We start from the raw sequence: 21,001 nt of genomic DNA on the forward strand, positions 1-21,001 counted from the left end.
ATAAGAAGATTGTATTATTACTCTGAAGTAGTCATAAAATGCCACTTATTATATCTCGTTCAGTTTAAAACTCAACAGACAAAATAAACTTGAAGTTCACCACCAATTGAGGAAAATATGCATTGATTTTCTGTTAATCGGCCAAATCATCCAAGACACGTGTACCATCCATCTCATATCAAATGCATCTTTCTCATCCTAATATTACATGAAATCTTATGCACATGACTTCCAGGAATTTAGAGAATAACTTTAAAACTGATATCACCAATGTCATCGCTTCCATTTATTCTTAAATACACTTCTGAGAAGCAAGTGTGGAAGAAAAATATGCAAATATTAAACTACCACATACAATATAATTTAGCTTAAGTTTTTGTAGACAAAAGTTCCCAATTACCTTCCCCAACTAAATTACCGTCTAGCATGCAAGTAGCTTTCAAGTTTCTAGTGAATGTAACCAACAAATGGGAAACCATGTAGAAGAATCCACCAGTACTGTGACATACTTGTGAACTAAAGTGGCTCCTCCTTTCCATGCAGTTCCGAGAGCTTGCCAAGCTCCTGAAGCAAATGACTCCATTGATGTATCAAAAACCTTCAGACCCTGCATGTAAAGTATGAAATTCACATATGATACATGGAAATCAATAATTTTTGTAAATAGCAACTGCGATGTCTCTCACATATTTACTGACAGCATTCCACAAAGTAAAAACAAATTACAATCTTGAAGAGATGGCTGTGGATGTTGAGAGTGGGAGAAAGGGGAGAAGGAAGAGAGAAAAGTAGGAAGTCATATAACATCTCATACATATATTTCACATGACCAACCTGGCTAAGGAAGGTTTCTTCGCTGGCTTTCTCCAGTTTATCCAGAGCTGCTCTGCGCTTCTCGTCATTCTCATTGTCACTTTCCTCTTCAACAGCTGATGCTTCTACATGATCTTCCTTAGAGGATTCTGAATCTTCAGCCACAGTTTCTGAAATGCTCTTTGCCGCTGTCTTAGCAGCCTCAACAGCCTGCATTTATGAAAGCATACAACTCAAACAAACAGCAAGAGAAACTCGTACATTTGGTCCAAGCATAAAAGTTAGAAAATTCAATATAGTGTATGCATCAGATCTCAAAATCCAATGGATGATTAATGTAGTAAGATAGTGTATCTAAAGCAAACAGAACAATAGTTTCTCCAGTTTGAATCTACCCCAGCCAGACTATCCATTTTCTGGATGCAGATAAAAGGAGAATTAAAAGAAAGAGAAACATAAAATTCAAAGTGGGACTATGATATGGTTGCATCAGATAAAGCCACTTGGACATGTTTGAATCAAGTATATCATGTATCGTACATCACATTAATATGCTGAGTGACCCTTCATATTACTAGCTTCTAAGTTTGGACCACTCACAATCACCTCCTAATTTACCTAGTAGATGGGCTTACTCAAATATCACTACACAGACAAAAAACTTAAGCAGCAACTAATCGAAATAAGGTTACAGTAAGATTTTTCTGTTTACACCAAAAAAACAAAAGAAAAGAGAAGGCAAGTTTTTCTACTATATCTGCAAATTCAACTATAAAGAAGCAGTCAACTAAGATAAATATAACAAATAAGCTCCACGGTTATAAAATGTTAACAAATTAGTGCTTGATAAACTCAACAAAACAAGCCACCATGGCATGATACTGCCTCCAGAAGTTACATATTTAGAAGCCATTGTCAGCTTCTACCTTAACAGTGTTGCGAAGTTTTAACAGATATTTACAGTAGTAGTGCATACTACCGACGAATTTATAGAATCCCAAAACTCCAATATAATGACTAAACATTGCGAACCATCAAAAAGTTAATAATACCACTAAACCTAAGTTTTCAGATCCAGACATCTTCTAATCTCCAATGCACTTCCGAAAAGAAGGAAAACGGAAAAAAGGAAAAAATTACCTACGTCAACCACATATGAATTCCACCTTCAGTTAAAATAAGACCACTGTCCATCTTTGATATGCAAAAAAACCCAACCTCAACCTAAAAACTCAACATAAATGCAAGTAAAACAAGTGTATATACCCGTGTAACTTCTCAAACAGAATATTACAGTTTCAAAGGGTGAAATTCACATACATTGCGAGAGATCTCTTCAGCGGCCAGAGTAGCAGCTTTCTGAAGATCTGACAGGTAAGAAAATGGAGAAAAACCCCATCCGCCCCATCCGCTGCCACCACCGCCGCCGGTTTCTTCCAGAACAGAAGACTTTGCTGCATCTGTGTTGGGCGCTTCTTCCACTTCGGGCTTTATTTCCGAGTCAGAAGTCTTCTTCGAGTCGTCAGCCATCATGTTTCAATTAGTGCAAATTTCAGGAAAATAGAAACAAATATTGTTCTTCGATAAGCTAAGAATTAACGATAACTTTGGGATGTATTGAAGTGATATTGTATTCCCTCAAATTTTCTGAATCTTTTCATAGCAAATCTTTGTGATTTTGGTTCAAACGAAAATGCCCTCCCATCTAGTGATGTACTCAAACGTGCTGTTGAAGGCAACGGACTCTAGAACGACACCGTTCGCCCACAACTCCCGTACGGCTTCGTATATACTCCCTACAGAAACAACCGTTAACAGCTTAAGAAACACGCTTTCAAGTTTAAAAAATTACGGTGGATAAGTTACCAACAATTAGCTTCCTAGTTAAAATACAAATACCGAAAATCGCTAATCCTTCTTAAGTCGCACGATTGAGTTAATGGTTTCCGGCTCTCCGCTTTTCTTTTTACTTCGTCAGTCTTTAGCTTAATTGACGAGGTTGAAGCAACTCCTCGTGCTATGAACCAAACATACAACGACCAATCAGAATGCCTTCTGAAAAATCAAAAAATTATTATATTCTATATCTATATTTATATATTTTATTTTAAGAGAAAGAATGAAGAAAGACAAAAGTGTAAAAAGTTGGGCTAAAAAATATTTTATCCCATATATTTTTTCTGAAATAACTAAAATTTCTCCTATATTTTAGAAATAGGCTAAAACTCCCATGTATTTTATAAATTCAGCAAAAAGAAAAAGAAAACCCTTTCCTCATAAACTAACGAATGGTGAGATGCACGCATCTGAAGTGCGTTTTGACTTGATTTTTTTAGAATTTTGATACTTTTTTTATCTTTAATTGACTAAAATACCCTATATTGTATCTGAAATTACTACGATTCAATTAACTTTTTAATTTTTTTTTGTATTTATCTCTCTTCTAAAAATGTAATTTTTTTATTTTAAAATATATTTATATTAAATATTAAAATAAAAAAATTACATTCAAAAGTTAATATACTAAATTTTATATTTTAAGTTTAAATATGTATGTGAAAATAAATATTAAGTGATTATAATAATTATATATTATAAATTAATTTAAATATAATAATTATTATAACTATCTAAAATTATTCTTAATTAACTAAATTATATACTTAAATTAATTTAAATATAATAATTATGAGTATTTAAAATTAGAGGTAGGTTTTTTTTTTTTTTTTTTTTCCTATTATATATAATAATACTTTTTTATAATTTTTAATTATTTGTATATAATATAAAGTTTAATAATTTATTGAATCCAAATATTTTATTTTTTTAAAATATAATAGTTAAAATTAATTGATTAGATTTAACGATCATTATTTAATCAAAGAAGATTCAAAGATTATCAAAATAAAAAATAATATATATTAAGTAAGGGTATAACAGTCATTTTATAAAAAAATAACGCCGTTAACTAAATTTAATAGATAGGGACAATTGAACTATGTTTAAGAAAACATAAAGAGGCGTTTTGCTTATTTTTAAAACAGAATGGAATTTTTAATAAATTTTTTAAAATATTTGAATTTTATACATTTTAATCAAAAAATTACGAGAGCATTTTCAAATATGAAGTAACTATATCTCTATATCTATATTTCATTGTTACATTTTATTTTTCAGTTATTTATATTTTTTTTTATCTCAACCCTCCAATTTTCTCTCTCTCTCCCCAATTATCTCTTAATAATCTCCCACAATCTTTGTTATTTTACTATTTTTATTTATTTAACCTATATATATTTTTTAGAAAAATAATAATTCTATTATTTAACTTTAAAATTAATTATACGCACATACCAAATTACTAATTTTTATATAATTGAAAGACACTCTATCAGTGTATTTGATTTTATGGTTCGTCAAATTTTTATTTTAAATATTTTATTAATTTTTTTCTCTTCTCAACTTATTATTTCCTCTCTTCGGAACTTTCACGTCTCTTTTTCTTCCCTCAATTTTCTAATATTTTCTCATAATTTATATATTTTTTTGTATTTTATTTATCTAATTATTATATCTTTAAAATATCAATTATTTTATTTTGAGTGTGCTATATAATAATTTTGTTATTAAGGAATGGAGATTTTTGGTGTCTCAACTTTTTTGATATGCTATTTTAAACTCTTTTTATTATTTGATTTAATTTTATCTAACTTTTCATTGTCTTTGGGTAGTTAATCTTTTTTTATCTCTATATTATATTATTACCTTTTTTTTAATACGCTACTTTCTTATAAATATAGTGTTAATTTATTATTTCATGTATACTTATTAAATAATAAAAAGAATTATAAGTAATATTAAAAAATTACTTACACAATAAAGCATGAGATAAATTACTAGTATAAATATATAGTTTAGAGGAACATGTTAAACTGCTGGTTCCAAACCTAAGAAATGGCAAGACAAAACTTGCAGGCTCAGAGTTTTTACATTGGAACAACTACGGGTGAAAAAGAACATAACCAGTCGAAGATGAGAAACTCTTTAGTTTAGTAGCCCGGGATGGCTGGCGGAGGGGGGGATACGTAGTGGGCTCCCAAGTTAGGTGGGAGTTGAAATGGTAGGAAAGAAGGAATAGTTGTTGCTTTTTCAGGTACTTCTGGTGCCGGTGCTGGTGGCGGTGGGAAGACCCGAGGTGGTGGAGGTGGAGGCGAGAACACTGGTGGAGGAGGGGGTGATTGCGCTGGTGGTGGAGGTGGAGGCGAGAACACTGGTGGAGGAGGGGGTGATTGCGCTGGTGGTGGTGGTGGCGGCGGAGGTGATTGGTAAATTGCAGGAGCAGGGGCAGGTGCAAGAGCTGGCTCAGGCCATAGCTCAGGGATTACCGGTTCAGGAGACGGCACCGGTACTGGCGCTGGCTTGAAAGTTATCGGTGCGGGAGCTGGCACTGGCACCGGCGACGGTTTAAAGGTTATTGGTGCGGGAGCTGGCAATGGCTTAGAAGCTGTTGGTGTAGGAGCTGGCGCGAAATATGGCATTGGCTTGGGAGCTGGAGTGGGAGCTGGTTGAGGCTTTGGTGGCTGCGGCCGCGGTGCCGGAGGTGGCGGCGGCACCTCTCGCCTGATTGGTGGTCTGCAGTTTCCAGCACTGCAATCCACCTTTTCGCTCAAGGCTATACGGCAATCATCTTCGTTTCTCTGCTGCTGCTCCTGTGGCAAACAATTATTCCTATCATCCACCTCCAGCCCTGGCAGCGCGACGGGAGAGCAAACTGGATCCATAGCATCAAAGTAGTTGGAAGAGAGTGTGAAACTCTTCAAATTTGGCAAGGTACAAATGGTATCAGGTACCCTGCTTCTGAACTCATTTCCTTCAATGTTCATCATCTCCAGACTCTGCAAGTGTTCCATGCCTCTAGGCAAGTCCCCAGTGAACTTGTTCTTGCTAAGATCGAAAACCGTAGTCGTATTCAACATAATGATCTCTTCTGGCAAGCAGCCGGAAAGGTCATTGTCCGACAAGAGTAACTCCTCCAACCTGCCTGCCATCCCGCCAATGCTGCTTGGGAGGCACCCTGTGAACTTGTTGTTAGACAGCACAATAACTGAAGCTGGCGATTTGCCTAGAGTTTCCGGGATGGTAGAGTGGAATCTATTGTTGTTCAAGAAGATGGCATCAAGATCCTTGCTGAATAGCTCCGGAGGCAACTCCCCTTCAAAATCGTTGAACCTGAGATCAAGGTACTTGAGGTTTGGAAGGCCTAGCACCACCTCTGGGAAAGGTCCCACGAAACGGTTGTTGCTCAAATCCAACTCGTAAAGGAGCTTTAGATTCATAAAGCTATCAGGAACAATTCCACAAAACCTGTTGGAGTTCAGATGGAGGAGGCTGATGTCGGACAGATTGCCGAGCTCATCGGGGAGGTGTCCTGCAATGTCTGCATGATTCAAGTCGACGCCAGCAACAACCGTGAGGCTGGCATTATACGGTGCCTTTTCGCAGACAATACCGTTGTAGGCGCAGACATCGTGACCGACCCAATTGCTTGTGAAGTTCTGTGGATCAGAATAGATGGTGCTCTTCCATGCCTGGAGAACTTCATAAGCCTGCTTGAGCTTGGAATTGCCAAAGAAATGATCATCCACGAATGGTTTGTACGCTTTGGAGAGATCGTCGGAGGAAGTCAAAATACGGCGATTCCTAACTCGGGCATCAGCTGCTCCAAGAGAGCAAGAAGAGAATGCAAGAAGAGAGAGCAACAGGAAGCAGCCTAGAGACATCATCTTTTGAGGACTTGCCATGCCGACGATCCCCAAGGAGAAGCCCAAGGCTGCTTGTAGTTGAATATGGTACCAGAGGAAATGAGGGTTGTTTATATGGGAGAAGAGAAGCATGGTGAAAAACTATTTTGTGGGTCTCCATACTCTTCGCTGCATTCTTTTAGCACCACAGAATTTCGAGGTTTTTGTGAATTCTATGGACAAAATGTACGCCAATGAATCAGGAATATGGCAACTGCTAAATGTAGAAAACTCCATCTTCCACTCGACAAAGTCGTAGGTGCATTTTTGGATTGATGATTATTTTCGCGTCTCCCAACACCCCATTTTTTTTTTTTTTTCCGCATTTCTACCAACTCGTAAAAGAATTGGTGATTGGCTATTGCTACATTGGCATTCATTTGACTGTATTGAAAATAGCTCAAAGTAATAAAATCGCTAAAATTATTGGATAATTAAAAAAAGTAAAGACGCATTACATGATGTCAAAAGCTCAACAAATTTAATAAAATTACAAAATCAAATGAAATTAACATAAATTACTACTTCCGTGTATATATGAAGAAGTTTTAAAATGTAATGTAACACAACATCATTCTGAAAAAATAATTCATCAGCGAAAGTAATAAGAAAAATATTCATTATACATACAATAGCACATTACGTAAATCATATTGCAAAAAGAGAAGTCTAAATTTCATTGAAGTATATAGAATTCACAATAATACGATACTATCGAATATTCTCACCGATAATATTCAAACTCGGTCAATAATAACATTGTATCGAAAATATATTCGCTATTATCATATATAATGCATTCTGTTTCATATTAAAAGTCTAATCCAAATACGTATGAATTAATATTATCAAATATCCACCCATACTTTTAAGTTTTAACCATAGATTCAAGATAAGCGTTGGGTCAATCCTCATAATGCATACGCATTATGGCCTTGGAACACATGTAACTACTTGCTTTGACTGATCGAACTGGACATGCAGCCATGTTTCGGAGCTCTATGATTACGCCCACACCTTTTCATTTATCCCGAAAGGAGATAGTGCAGCATCTTCAGTTACTTGGACTCTGACATAGTTTTTGTGATATAATAGTTTATACACATACACTGCTTACCGAAGCAAACACAACTAAGATAACAGGACGAGAGAAATGCAACTTATACCACCAAAAAGGGAGCAAGAACTTGAAGATGCTAGAGTTTGGCTACCCTCATATCAATTAAACTCCACCAGTTTTTCTACTGGAGAAAGTAAAAGAGTAAAGATCGTCAGATTTTTTGCACTGCCTGTTCTGTTTCTATACCACGCACCCCAGATGCAGTAGGACAGAAATTGCTTTACGTCCTCGGCAATTAGAAGCACAGCAGCACAATGTCAATCTATCTTAGATTCACCCAAGAGTCGAAATAAAGAAAAAACATCAGCTTGCGGAGACATGAGTATATTTTGATGTCAAACCATACTTTCATCGAAGAACTTTTATTCACAATATTATACAACACTTTCCCTCCTACTAGAAAAAGTCTTATCAGAGGATCTCATTATATACACAATCTACCATGACTTGAGATAAGGCCCCATAATCAAATCATAATGCAACTACTATATACCCTTCATATATGCATAATCGATGCAACGACATCAATCCGTCTCGTGCTCAGGTGCAGGGGTGTACCAAGCAGGATGTTTTCCTCTGGCTCTAAGTAATCTGGTGAATGGTGAATCTGGCATCCTAGCCTTCTCTTCTTCCTCAAGCTCTTCTGATGTTTTTGGCAGTCCATCAGGTACAGGACAGGCTCTTCCTCCTGAAGTCTCAAGGTTGGTTTGTTTACGCAAATTACTGCAGTCCTGTTTTGCTTTGTGAATGGATGCAACTCCATGTACGAAACTGATAAGTGATTTTACTCCACCTGCTTCAATTATCAGCTTCTCCAGCTCCTCTTTGGGGGTCTCTTTCTGAATTATGTTTGTCAAGTGGAAAGATCATTCAAATGATTGAAATCACATCTTGGATAAAACAGACAACTTTGCCATCTCACATTTCCAAGAAAGGACCGGTAAAACAGATGAGAAACACACAGAATTGCCATGTTCATAGACATGTACAGTGCATAGAGTTTAATAACCTATAAATATGTTGCAAGCATATGCAAAGCAGATCACATAAGCATCATTTTTTCCTCTTCAATATGAAGTTCCAACACAAACAAAAGGGCATAGTTTGAAAGAACTTACTTCAAGCTCTTTGAGTTCAAAATAGGCCGTCCAGCAGTTATAGGAATCGTCACCTTCAAGCGTCGAACAATAATCTGAAAAAAAAAAAACCAGGAAAGTTTAAAAACAAAGACATCAGTTCACCACTCTGGATTAGATTAAATCAAGAATAATCAATTCTTTACACCAGAAAGAAACAGATCAAGATTGGTACAACTTAAGTATTTAAGACATATACTTCATTTAATACAAGTGCTAGAGAAGTAGACGTACACCGGATCAATCCTAACACAACACACACCAATTAATCACGCAAAAGGGACCAAGAATTTGTACTAAGTACCAACAACTAAAAACTTCCATACGAAAAAAGATTTTAGAGGGAAAAAAATCAAAACAAAACTTGCCCGCAATTTGAGCTTCGGATTTCTGAATCAAAGGGGGTTCTTTGACAGCTCTATCAATCTTGTTTCTGCTAAAAGGCTCCAGCTTTGGTATATAAACATTGTTCCTCGAAGCAGAACAAGAAATTCTCGAAACTGAAGAAACACTTGCCGATGCAGCTGATTTCGAAGACTGAGATAAAACATTCGAATCCACAAGAAAAGCGCTTAAAGAAGAGTTGATGGGCACCGTCTGAACCATCTTTCTTCTCTGGCTTCCCACAAGTTTCAAATCTATCCGATAACGTGTGTGTGTGTGTGTGTGTGTAAAAGTGCGTATTTAAAAGAGACAGCAATGATTATTAGTTTCTTGGAAAGAAATCACTTTACATTACATGATAATGGATAAGGATGAGAGATATTTATTTTGTTTCAGACGGTGGGGGAACTCCACCACGCACGCTTCCGACGAGAAGGATGACAGACCAATCTTGGCCGTAGATCGAAGGTTTTTGGGTGCAGTTGAGATGGGTACGGATTTGTTGGGCTGATGACATGGATCGTATATATGGAAACGTAGGACGCGGCGTTGAGAGTATGGAAAACAAACGATGGGCGATTCGAGAAAAAGCGGCACAGGGGAGTAGATGTGGGGTCGCCTGCAGAGAAAATTCTGCGGGTTCTTAAAGATATTTCTTGTGTACTTTTGGGCTGAAGCCCATTGTATATGGACTTCTCTAGATTTGGTTGTTGGGTTGATTTTCCTTGCAACAATAGGGTGTGCTAAATTTGGACATTTAAGAATTGGTATGACATTAAAATAATGTGTTATGATAGTACAAATATAGATTTATGATTATAAATAATTGAAATCGAGTCGAATATATAATTATTCAAGTTTATTTGAATTATTATTAAATTTTAAACATAATTTGAGTATTAATTCAATCGAGCTCATTCCCACCATTATATTAATGCTTCGAGCCATTCTTTACACAACTCTGTATTTATGAAATATCAAGGGACGAAAATATTAAAATGACATAAGCATGCTTTATTTATAATAAATAGAGTATTTTAGCATCACTTCAGACAAAAAAAATATAACATTATCCTTATTTTCATATATCAAATTCTCATTCAGAACTGCGATAAGATAAATAGATTGACTCAGGGTTGAAAATTTATTTATAAAAAATAAATATAAATTAACTTTTTTAAGAATAAAATTTAGATAAACTTTGATTGTTTTAATAACATAAAATGGAAATTCTAATATTAATATGAAATAAAGGACACAAAATGTTAAAAACGATTAATATATAACGTAATTATTAGAAAACAATAGTTTTTAAGAAAAGTAAAATAGTAAAAAAATAAAAAATTAAGCAATATTATTTAGGACGAACAGTTGTTGATTAAATCTAAAGTGTGTATTAAAACAAAGGGCAAATTCGTCAATTGCATTCCGACATTACAACAAGACATAGGTAATGGTCACATGTACGACCACTATAACGACGTCGTCGGGCATTCCTTTCCCACGTTTGCTCTCTCTCCTCGTCCCCAAAAATGTTTATTCGAAAAAAGAACATGAAAAAGAGAAGAAAATAGGAGAAACTCCAGCTAAGAGACGGCAGAAAATCGTTCTCAATTGACCTTTGAATTAGAGAGGAGTTGCTCGAGCTCAAAATTTGTGTTGTTTTGATTTTAGGGTTTGTTATTTTTTTATTTTGTCAAAATTGATTTTGGTTCAATCAGTTGTTCTTGTACATCGAGTAGAATTTTTATTGAGAACTAAGCGTTCTTACGGTTCGAGAATTATGACGAAGGCAATGGAGAGTTTACAGGATCTGCTCGACGAAGTTAAGCTTCGAACGGTGTGGTGGGTTCTCTGTATATTCGCAGTGTCCTACTTCTTGACGCGTAAGTTATCAACTGTTTTCATTCTCTTCTGCTTTTTATGGAAAGAGGAAAGCCTAAATTGCTGTTTGTTTTGTTTGGATTACTCCATAGTCGGTAGACGACGCTTTGGTGGTTAGATCATTATATTGTACTGATAATTGGTGTTGGATTGAAGAAATTCCTGAAGTTTGCATTGCAATGGTTTAGTTTGTTTAGTTTAATATCATGGTTCTGATGGGTTTAACTTTGTTACGGTTTATGTTGTGTATCCGTGAAATACCTGTGGTATTATGCTATTCTGGGTGAAGGGAATTTGTGGTAGTCGGGGATTGTTTAGAATTGAGAGAATATGCTGGGCAAGGCAGATGCATGTGAACTTCTGAACTGGAGGTATTTCTGGTAGAGTTTATCATTGTCAACATAGCTTCTAGCATGGGCACACTGGGCATTCCAAATAGCATCGCTGAAGTTTAGGATTTGTAGAGAACCTTGCCATTTTTTATTTTCTTCTTTGGTATTATTCTAGGCATGCTAGTCTAGTCAGGATGAGCATAGTTATTATTGTTTTTTGTTAAAATGACTGAAATTTATTTAAACTGGAAACCCATCAAACCTTGTAACATTTGTTTTTGTTTGATTTGGTGGGTCTTATTATGGAGTATGCTGCTCTTGAGCCTTTTCTTATTTTATAGCTGATCATTCTCTGCTTATATATGCTTCTACAGATACTAGTAAATCAATGCTAATGAATATCCCCATAGCCGTTCTCTTGGTCTCTGGACTAAGGATGTTATTCAATGAGGTGGAATTCCGTTGGAAGGTCCGGAATAACAGACAACTATCGTACTTGTCACACTTGGAAAAGAAACAGCTATCCGTGAATGATTCTCGTCTTACTTCCCTGCCTCCCCCACAAAAATGGAAAAGAAAAATAGATTCCCCTGTTGTTGAAGCAGCTATTGAGGATTTCATCAGCAAGCTTTTGCAGGATTTTGTCGTAGATCTCTGGTATTCTGATATTACGCCTGACAAAGAGGCACCAGAGCTAATACATTCTATTGTTATGGATGTTCTTGGCGAAGTATCTGGAAGACTCAAAGAACTAAACCTTGTTGACCTGTTGACGAGGTATCTTTTCTGGTGTATGTCTGTACTTCAATGGAAGTCGAAAAATGGTGCGAGTTGAATGGTTAATGATATGAGTAAGTGAACCTTATTTCTCCAATTCTCCAGGGATGTCGTAGACCTTATAGGAGATCACCTTGACCTCTTCAGAAGAAACCAGGCTGGAATTGGCGTGGATGTTATGGGAACATTGTCTTCTGAAGAAAGGGATGAAAGGTTGAAACACCATCTCCTGGCCTCTAAGGAGCTTCACCCTGCTTTGATCTCCCCAGAGAGTGAGTACAAGGTGTAGAAGTGTTCTAATTCAGAAGCAATTGTTTGCGCAACCACTTTCTTTATCCTTCCTTTCTAAGGATAATTTTCATGACATCTAATACTTTTTGATTCATAGGTTCTTCAGCGGCTCATGGGTGGACTCTTAGCTGTTGTGTTAAGACCTAGGGAAGCCCAATGCCCCTTGGTTCGATGCATTGCTCGCGAACTTTTAACTTGTTTGGTGATGCAACCTATTATGAATTTTGCAAGCCCAGGGTAAGATACTATTTTCTCTAGCTCCCCCTTTATGCGAATGCCGTTCAGGAATCTAACTGTTTTCTGTCTTCCCTCTCCAGGTATATTAATGAGTTGATTGAGTATATTATCCTTGCGTACAACAATGAGGGGTCCAAGGATGTTGTTGCTGATCAATCACCTAATGTGGACGGTCATAACAATGAGCACAGATTTTCTCGAGAACATGGTCAAAGCAGTGAATCTAGTAATCAAGGGACTGATTTGGCTTTGCCTCAGTTCAATAAAACATTACCAGAGTCAGGTGGCTCGGGAGATCTCGTATCTAGTACAATGCAGGATGAAACCATACACGCACGGCATGCCGAGTGGGCAAAAGTGTTTGAGGCAGCAACGCAGAGAAGAACAGAAGTTCTTATGCCTGAAAATCTGGAGAACATGTGGACAATAGGAAGAAATTACAAAAAAAAACTCCAAAAGAAGGCTGCTCCAGGAATTCATGCTCCTCAAGTAACGGGTTCAGTTAGTGTTGTGTTGCCTAGAAGAGATTTGGAGACTGAAGTAGCAAAACAGAAGCCTGAAATGTATATTGAGATAGAAGACAAAGCTTCTTTGCATCTACCACCTAGGCCCCAACAGGATACTCGATCTGCTGGTCCTAGTATTGATCCTCTAAGCAGGTCTCAGGAGCTTAATGAGAAGGTCTTTGCCAAGGGGAGCTCCAGTGTTCATGAATTGGAGAAAATTGCTGGTGATGTTTCCAATGAAAATAGAAATAAGCTTAAAAGATCAAACAGCACTTCTGACTTGAAAGTTCAGTCAACCCTGGAAGATATGTTTGTTACTAAAGGCAGTGCACCCATCATTAATGAATACTATAGTGCAGACATTAATAAACTTAATATGCACAGCCTGATGAGCAGTTCAGCCATGGTATTACGTCGAGAAGGGCATGCTCCAAAGCTTAGATGCCGGGTAAGATATATTTCTTCTATGTGCAATGAAATTTAACTCTGAATTGTTGCAAAATGCTCATGGTTTTCTAGAAGAGTAGCTCCATGACAGAGGTTTCATTCCTTTGTTTCAAAGTGATAAATTTTCCTTGAAAGACTAGTTTGCCATACTATGTGATCAGCCATTCTTTACGCACAAGATTCTAGGATTTTGCTGATTGCCTTTGATTACTGTTGCCTTACTATTTTTGTGCTTTGGCTAATGAGAGACGGCCCAAAACAGGCCCTATGTCTTGGTCAACTTGTTTTAAGTTGTCTTGGACTGTGCAAATAATTGTTTTGCCTATTTGGAGGTTCTTGATCCAGATATCAAAAGTGAAGAAGATCTGCAGCTACGGGGAGAAATCTTTTGATGGGCACTACCAATATATCATCTCCTCCATTTCATCCATCTTTTTGACCAAAACAATTTTTTACCCATTATTTGTTTTTCCTTCAGTATAGCAGACAACTGATTTTCTCCACTAATTTTTGCTTCTTTGACTTTTCTTTTTATATTTATAAATTAATTATCAATCTTCTTTCAGGACATTAAATTTCGTTAATATTTTGTGCTTTTAAGTTTAAAAATGATAACATCAAATTGCTGATTGTTAATAAGCCTTTTAAGTACAACAGAGAAAGATTTCTAAAACTTTTAATTATAAATTCAATTTCAAAATATGATATTTGATTATTTCATCTATATTTATATTATTTATATTTAAAAAAATATTTTTTGGTGGGTTTGTCTGTCAATAACTATCTGTTAGTTGTTTTTTCCAATGCTTACCTTTTCCCCCTTCAACCCTACATGCTATGCTTTCTCTCACAACCATTTATTTTTTCTATTCAATGTGTAGAACAGTTTTCATCCATCCTATTTGGGTTTGTGTTTGGAAATTACGTAATTAATAATACATTTTTGTGGTTTTTCATTCATAAAGCAAGATTGTATAAAAATTATTGGTATGATAATCATGTAAATCAATAAATTCTCTCCCGATACCAAAATTTAATTTAAATTTTGAGTTATTTATATGGCTATGCATGTTTTGATAGCCGATTTAATTTTATTTTTCCACCTAAGTAATAATGTGTTATTTTTTCTTTAAGTTTAGATCAAATCTATAATTGATCATTTTTTTAATTTAACGTAGTTCATAAAATATATATGATTTAGTTTTTGTTTTTCTATTGAATACTTTAACTAAACAAGTTGGATAAATATAATTCATCATAATAATTTCGATATTAATACTTATAATTAAATTTTAATTAATTTTTTAGTAAATGATTTCCGTTAAAACACAATTTTAATGACGTGTAACACACACAATTTACAATAAACAAGGATTTTTGTTCCTAGGAAACAAACCATATGCATAATGCATATCTCAAACTATCTTACTTATCTCCAAAAACAAATCCAAATGTAGACATTAGTTCCAAAACACACCTACTTATCTCCATTTGTCTCTCTCTATTCCTTCAGAACAAAACGCTCCAAAACTGAACCCAAACACAATGCTTGAATTGCAGGTGACTGGAGCGTACTTTGAGAAACATGGCTCAAAATCTTTTGCAGTTTACTCAATAGCTGTGACAGATGCTGACAATAACACTTGGTTTGTGAAAAGAAGGTATGAGTTTTATGGCCAGTTTGAATGAAGTGTCTCCAAGTTTTAAATGCATGTGATGTCTTTGATCTGCTTCATACATGGTGTTGGTTCATGATTCATGAACATAGTTTCATCAACATGAGAAAGTTTCTGAAATATCAGGATTGCTTCATTTCAAATGCATGTAAATAGTTTCTACCTCATTACAATCTTGGTCTCATGAACATGAGAAAGTTCTCTGCCTAGATCAGGATTAGGTGGTCTATTCTTATCCACAGTTTGTTCTTCTCTGCGGATACTTTATCTACAGATACCGGAACTTTGAGAGATTGCATAGGCATCTAAAAGATATCCCCAATTATACATTACATTTGCCTCCCAAACGGATATTCTCTTCAAGTACAGAGGATGCTTTTGTTCACCAGCGCTGTATTCAGCTTGACAAGTATCTTCAAGTATGAGCTATACTCTCTGTGATGGTACATAGACATCTCCTTGTTTGTTATTTTGATGACACTTCTTCACCAGGATCTCTTGTCAATTGCAAATGTCGCTGAGCAACATGAAGTGTGGGATTTTCTGAGTGCCTCCTCCAAGGTGTGCATTTGCATTTATATTTTCTGTTAAAAACAGGTTCAGTTCCTTAGGGTTCTTCACTAATTTGTAGTTTTTCATGCATGAAGAATTACTCTTTTGCGAAATCTTCTTCTGTGATGAGGACTCTGGCAGGTGTGCCTTCTCTTCTTGGACATCATTTTCTATACATTCAATTGGCTATTTATTTTTAGTTCGTCCATATTAATTCATCAGAATTCTGGAGATTTCCATTCATTTCAATTGTTGCTTAACAATCATTGCTATTTGGCAATGTTGATGTTTGGATACGTAATATACACCTCAGTTCTTTGCTATGATTGAAAGTCTTGATAATATTACCAACGCATAGTAATGGTGTCAAAGGCCCTGAATCGTCTTATCAATTTATTCTTTGTCTGCTCTTCGTATTCAATATAGTCTTGTCTGGACACATAGTTGTGACTCATGATCTCATGCTTCAGATAAAGAAAAATGTAAATCTGTAAATAAATTCTTATCAACTTCGTTGATCTAACCTAAGTCTCTGCTATTTGGTGTACATCGATATTATACCATGTCATTAGTTGCTTGTCCCAGGTAATTAACTTTGGAAAATATTTCTGTTTTGTGGTGTTGTAAGTTGGCTCTGGAGTTTGGTTTTTTAGATGGTCTAGAGAATGATTTTTGGCAGTGACAGTCAATAAATGTGTCCTGATGGATTTGAGTTTAATGGGATTTTACAAAAAACTATACGCTGAAGTTTATCGGAGAACATTTTGTTCAGTGAAAAAAGACGTTGGCCTCTTACATTTGCAAGGGAGCCTAACTTCTTTCTTGTTCTGAATTTTAAATTGTATCTAAAAAATAATTATCAACTCTCGCTTGACCGAACAGTTAATGTGGACGATGCCATGGATGATATTGTGCGCCAATTCAAAGGGGTTTCTGATGGCCTAATGTGGAAAGTTGCTGGCTCACCTTCATCTTCTTTCGACCAAGGTTCATCAGTTACAAGCAGGAACTTGTCCTGGAATGCTGATGATATAAAAAAATTGGCTATGAGACAAAGCACCTCAGAGTCAATTAACAGTTTCTCTGACAATGATGAGGGTGATAAAGATGTAAACCATGGAGAACAGGAAGCAGAAGCTGCGAACCAAGGTAACGGCTGGCATTCAGACAATGAACTGGTTTCAAAGGGGTTCCCACAGAGGGTAGTCAGACATGAGGAAGATGTTAGTAACTTGGAGTCTGAGGAAATCCATAACTCAAGGTTGAAATCGATGTCAAGCTCTGTGAGCAGATATCCGGAGTCAAGTCTGGCCATAACATCTGTTCCTCAAGAGGATCCAACAGGGGTGCCCCCAGAGGTATTGTGGATTTAGGAGCGTACCTTTGGTTCTCTCCTCTTTGATCTTATTATCATTCTTTCCTTACTTCCAGTGTCTCTCTTTCACAACACTTCTGAGGATATATTTTTTTGGTTCGAGTCTTGGTCTTCGTTGCTTTTCTGCATGTGGTGTTCTTTTCCAGAAATTTGCCAAATTACTATCAGTAGTTATCATCAGGATCTATATTTCTTCGAATCATAAGTTCAGATGTCAGATCATCATTTTGGCTGTGTCTTAGTTAAACATTTCAAATTATGCAGTTAGAAAGTTCAAAAAAGAACAGGAGTTGGTATGGAAGGGAAATATGCCTACTTTTTTTTTCCTTTAGCTCTTCTTGGAAAAGTCAAACCCGTAAATCGTTTATACTGAGAGACTAATGATATATATGCATATACACATTTTCTTATTTTATCTTCCTCCATGTCCTGAATTGTTTCAATTCTATATTTGGAGAATATTGATCCCTTTTCACACTATAAGTGGATTGAAGACTTGTAGTTACATCCTTGAGGTTATTTTTCAGAAGAGTTTTAATTTTGATGCTTCGTTGATTCCTGAAGTGTTCACAAGTGCGTTTGGGATTTTTCACCATCCTCTCAATAAACTGTTGCTTGTGATTGATGTCATGTCAAATAGCTAGGTGTGAGTTTCTAGGCATTCTCTATCACTGCCTTATGATCTCAGTTATTCTTTCTCTTTATTAACACTGAATGTTCCTTGCAGTGGACGCCACCAAATTTAAGTGTCCCAGTTCTCAATTTAGTTGATAATGTATTTCAGCTGAAGAAAAGAGGCTGGCTAAGGTGATACTTTCTTTCTCACACTTTGGTATTCCGAACTTGCTTCTAGGCATGAAAATTAAATGTGAAAGAGGTTCTTACGGTCAATTTTGTATTTTCTCTCTCTCTATGATTATATGTTCAGTCTGTTTAATTTTTCATTGATGAATATGAAGGTTTCATCATAAGCAGGTTTTTAGTCAATATGTTATGCTGTTTGGCTTTAATGTCATGCGCAACTTCTTGCTTCTTTGTTCCTTGACAGCTGAATGCTCTCTCAACTAGCCTGTTCAACTTCCTATTTTTTCTTTCTTTAACTTTCTTTCATTCTTCACTGTGACTTGGATTGCGTGTTTTAACAGCATGTTTTGTCCTAAAAATATTTCATTCTGTTCTTGCCAATTATATTATCATGAATAAAAGTTGGATATGTAGACCACTCCACCATCCCCTCCCCCAGCCCCTCCCCCAGCCCCCAGCCCCCACCGAAGAAGGAAAAAGCAAAGTACATGGGGGCTCACTATTCAAAACACTCTGATTTTGCACACATGCTTTTTTTTTATGCAGTTAATCACAAAACCTTAACCCATGTACTCTTATCTTCTTTACTGTAGGAGACAGGTCTTTTGGATATCAAAACAAATATTGCAGTTAATAATGGAAGATGCCATTGATGACTGGCTCTTAAGGCAAATCCAATGGCTCCGTAGAGAGGATGTTATTGCACAAGGGATTCGATGGGTCCAGGATGTAAGTTCATGCATATACTGATATGATACTTTCACCATCTCATGTTGTGTAATTGTGACTTGGTCAGGCTGAGAACCTAAGTAATTTGCACTATGATCATCATTGATGTAGTTGGTAGCAGAGCAATGGTGAATCTCATCTTTCTGTACAAGTAACTGCTATTGATGTAGTTGGTAGCAGAGCAATGGAGAATCTCATCTTTCTGTACAAGTAACTGCTATGAATTTGTTTGGATAACTTGGTAACTAGGGCTATGCTGGTAATTTAGTTTGAGATCACAGCCTTTAGTAACTAGGACTAACAGATAACTTGGTACAGAAATGCAGTTGTTACATTCTGGAAAACTACCTAATAAGAGATTGCTATGCTCTGATGTTGTACTTCTGATTTCTTGTTCTGGTTGTGGAGATTTTTCGGTTAAAGGCGTGTCATTTCTTTTGGCTATGCTTTGCTACAGCAAGAAGTATCTCTTTTTCTGGAATTTTGCTTTGTTTCTGAAGCTGTTATGTTTCCTTTTTTCTTATCATTATCTTCTCATAGGTTCTCTGGCCTGGTGGCACATTTTTCTTGAGATTGCGCTCGCAAGCTCAACCAAATGATTGTGAAGCTACTCGGGGATCTCAGCAAACTACTAGGCAACCAAGTGGAATGAGGTCATCTCAACCAGGGTCTTTTGAGCAACAGCTTGAAGCTGCTCGCAGAGCTAATGATGTGAAAAAGATGATTTTCAGTGAGTATCTTGCTTTTCATCAGCCATGTACAATGTTCTTTTATGTTGATTTAGGGTCATAAGATGTCGAGGTTAATATTTTACCTCGTTGATTATCTATCTTTGTATTTCCAAATCCTCCTGAATGTTTCCTTAGTGCTTCTGTTGTTTCCATATAAAGTTATGTTGTGGTTGTCTCTTCAACATTCACTGCTCATATTCTATAGCCTGTTCCATTTTTCTGTGCATATTTCTACTCCATTTTGCTGCTACACTTGGATTGAGCTGAGGGTTATCTTAATTTTCTTTTCCTCTTTTTTTTTTTTTGGTGGTTAAACACACTTACATCAACGCCGGATAAGTGTCATGGGAAGAAGGCAGAAGTCATAGAAACTATTCTCTAGTTAGCTCATTTTTGCTGGAAGATTCCTGATACCTGGGTTTATGTGTTCTTATTCCTGTGATTGGCAAGAGATATATTACGTGTCCCATTAACAATATTACCTGGGAGAAGACTATTGCCTTGCAATATCTTCCACCAAACTAATTTGATTGATTTTCTTTCTTGTTATTGTGGATGTCAGTGATTTAGAAATCTATTACTCTTCCTACTTGGCAGATGGTGCTCCCACCACTTTGGTCAGTTTGATTGGGCATAAGCAGTACAGACGTTGCGCAAGAGATGTATACTATTTTCTTCAGGTATAACCCCCTATCCACCTCATGAAACCTATATAGAACTACCCGAGGGATCATGTTTTTTATCTCACTTATATTATCTTGTTTTTGAGAACCTGTATAGTTCATCTAATGGATGGAGTGTATTTGTAGGATATGTTGTGCTATTTTCCTTTCTCTTCATCTTCGTCACTATATTTTTTTGTAAATGACTTGCAGTCCACAGTCTGTTTGAAGCAACTTGGCTATGGAATACTGGAACTTGTTCTAATATCAATTTTCCCCGAATTGCGTGATCTTGTGATGGATATCCACGAAAAGATGCACACTCAGTCTGTACAGAGCTAATTTTTTTCCCCCCTTCCAATTCACTGTGAAGATGGTCAAGCGACTCGAGTGTCTAGCACCAATTTGTGGGACCGTAAAAATGCCTAAATTCAAGGAAGAGTGTATTTGGTTCTCAGGTGCTACTGGAAATCAGTTCTGATGTATGTTTCTTGACCGATTCTATTTCTTGATGTACAAAATGTAAAATAGCTTCTCTGTACAGTTCTTGCTTGTGTATATTTTGACAAATTGCTTCATTGGTTCTGACAATCTTTGCAATAAAAATGGTTTAAGCAATTCTCATGAATCAATTACTTAGGTTGTCTTGGCGAGCCTCAAGAATCAAGACTGACAAAGAATTATTTGGAATTACAAGCAGATGAATGATCTCTTCATCTGCCATCGTGTTTGAATAGAATGGTC

At 36.2% G+C, this 21,001-nt stretch overlaps 4 protein-coding genes across 4 annotated transcripts in view; 1 reads left to right on the forward strand and 3 right to left on the reverse strand.

Moving 5' to 3' along the window:
* Nucleotides 1–2,564, reverse strand: part of LOC105169582 — a 5,540-nt gene extending 2,976 nt beyond the window's left edge. Inside the window, exons 1-3 of the mRNA XM_011090007.2 lie at nt 2,134–2,564; nt 835–1,023; nt 510–607 (exon numbers count right to left, since the gene is read on the reverse strand). Of these exons, the coding sequence (XP_011088309.1) occupies nt 510–607; nt 835–1,023; nt 2,134–2,346 (500 nt within the window). The 5' untranslated portion in view covers nt 2,347–2,564. The remainder of the gene's footprint in view (nt 1–509; nt 608–834; nt 1,024–2,133) is intronic.
* Nucleotides 4,691–6,872, reverse strand: LOC105169584 (leucine-rich repeat extensin-like protein 7). Its single transcript, XM_011090009.2, has one exon. The coding sequence runs from the start codon at nt 6,705–6,707 to the stop codon at nt 4,863–4,865; it is 1,845 nt and encodes a 614-aa protein (XP_011088311.2). The 5' UTR covers nt 6,708–6,872; the 3' UTR covers nt 4,691–4,862.
* On the reverse strand, nt 8,060–9,757 carry LOC105169586 (CCG-binding protein 1). The gene is made up of 3 exons (XM_011090010.2): nt 9,239–9,757; nt 8,853–8,926; nt 8,060–8,573 (listed from the first exon to the last, which is right to left on the reverse strand). Exons 1-3 carry the CDS (start codon nt 9,474–9,476, stop codon nt 8,259–8,261), a joined length of 627 nt encoding a protein of 208 aa, XP_011088312.1. The 5' UTR covers nt 9,477–9,757; the 3' UTR covers nt 8,060–8,258.
* Nucleotides 10,742–20,882, forward strand: LOC105169587. The gene is made up of 15 exons (XM_011090011.2): nt 10,742–11,140; nt 11,845–12,247; nt 12,353–12,530; nt 12,636–12,775; nt 12,856–13,729; nt 15,289–15,389; nt 15,679–15,823; nt 15,897–15,965; nt 16,052–16,097; nt 16,839–17,314; nt 18,059–18,138; nt 18,729–18,864; nt 19,405–19,594; nt 20,193–20,275; nt 20,471–20,882. The coding sequence occupies exons 1-15, from the start codon at nt 11,038–11,040 to the stop codon at nt 20,597–20,599; spliced, it is 3,153 nt and encodes a 1,050-aa protein (XP_011088313.1). The 5' UTR covers nt 10,742–11,037; the 3' UTR covers nt 20,600–20,882.

This window comes from Sesamum indicum, linkage group LG8, assembly GCF_000512975.1.
Source record: "Sesamum indicum cultivar Zhongzhi No. 13 linkage group LG8, S_indicum_v1.0, whole genome shotgun sequence".
NCBI lineage: Eukaryota > Viridiplantae > Streptophyta > Magnoliopsida > Lamiales > Pedaliaceae > Sesamum > Sesamum indicum.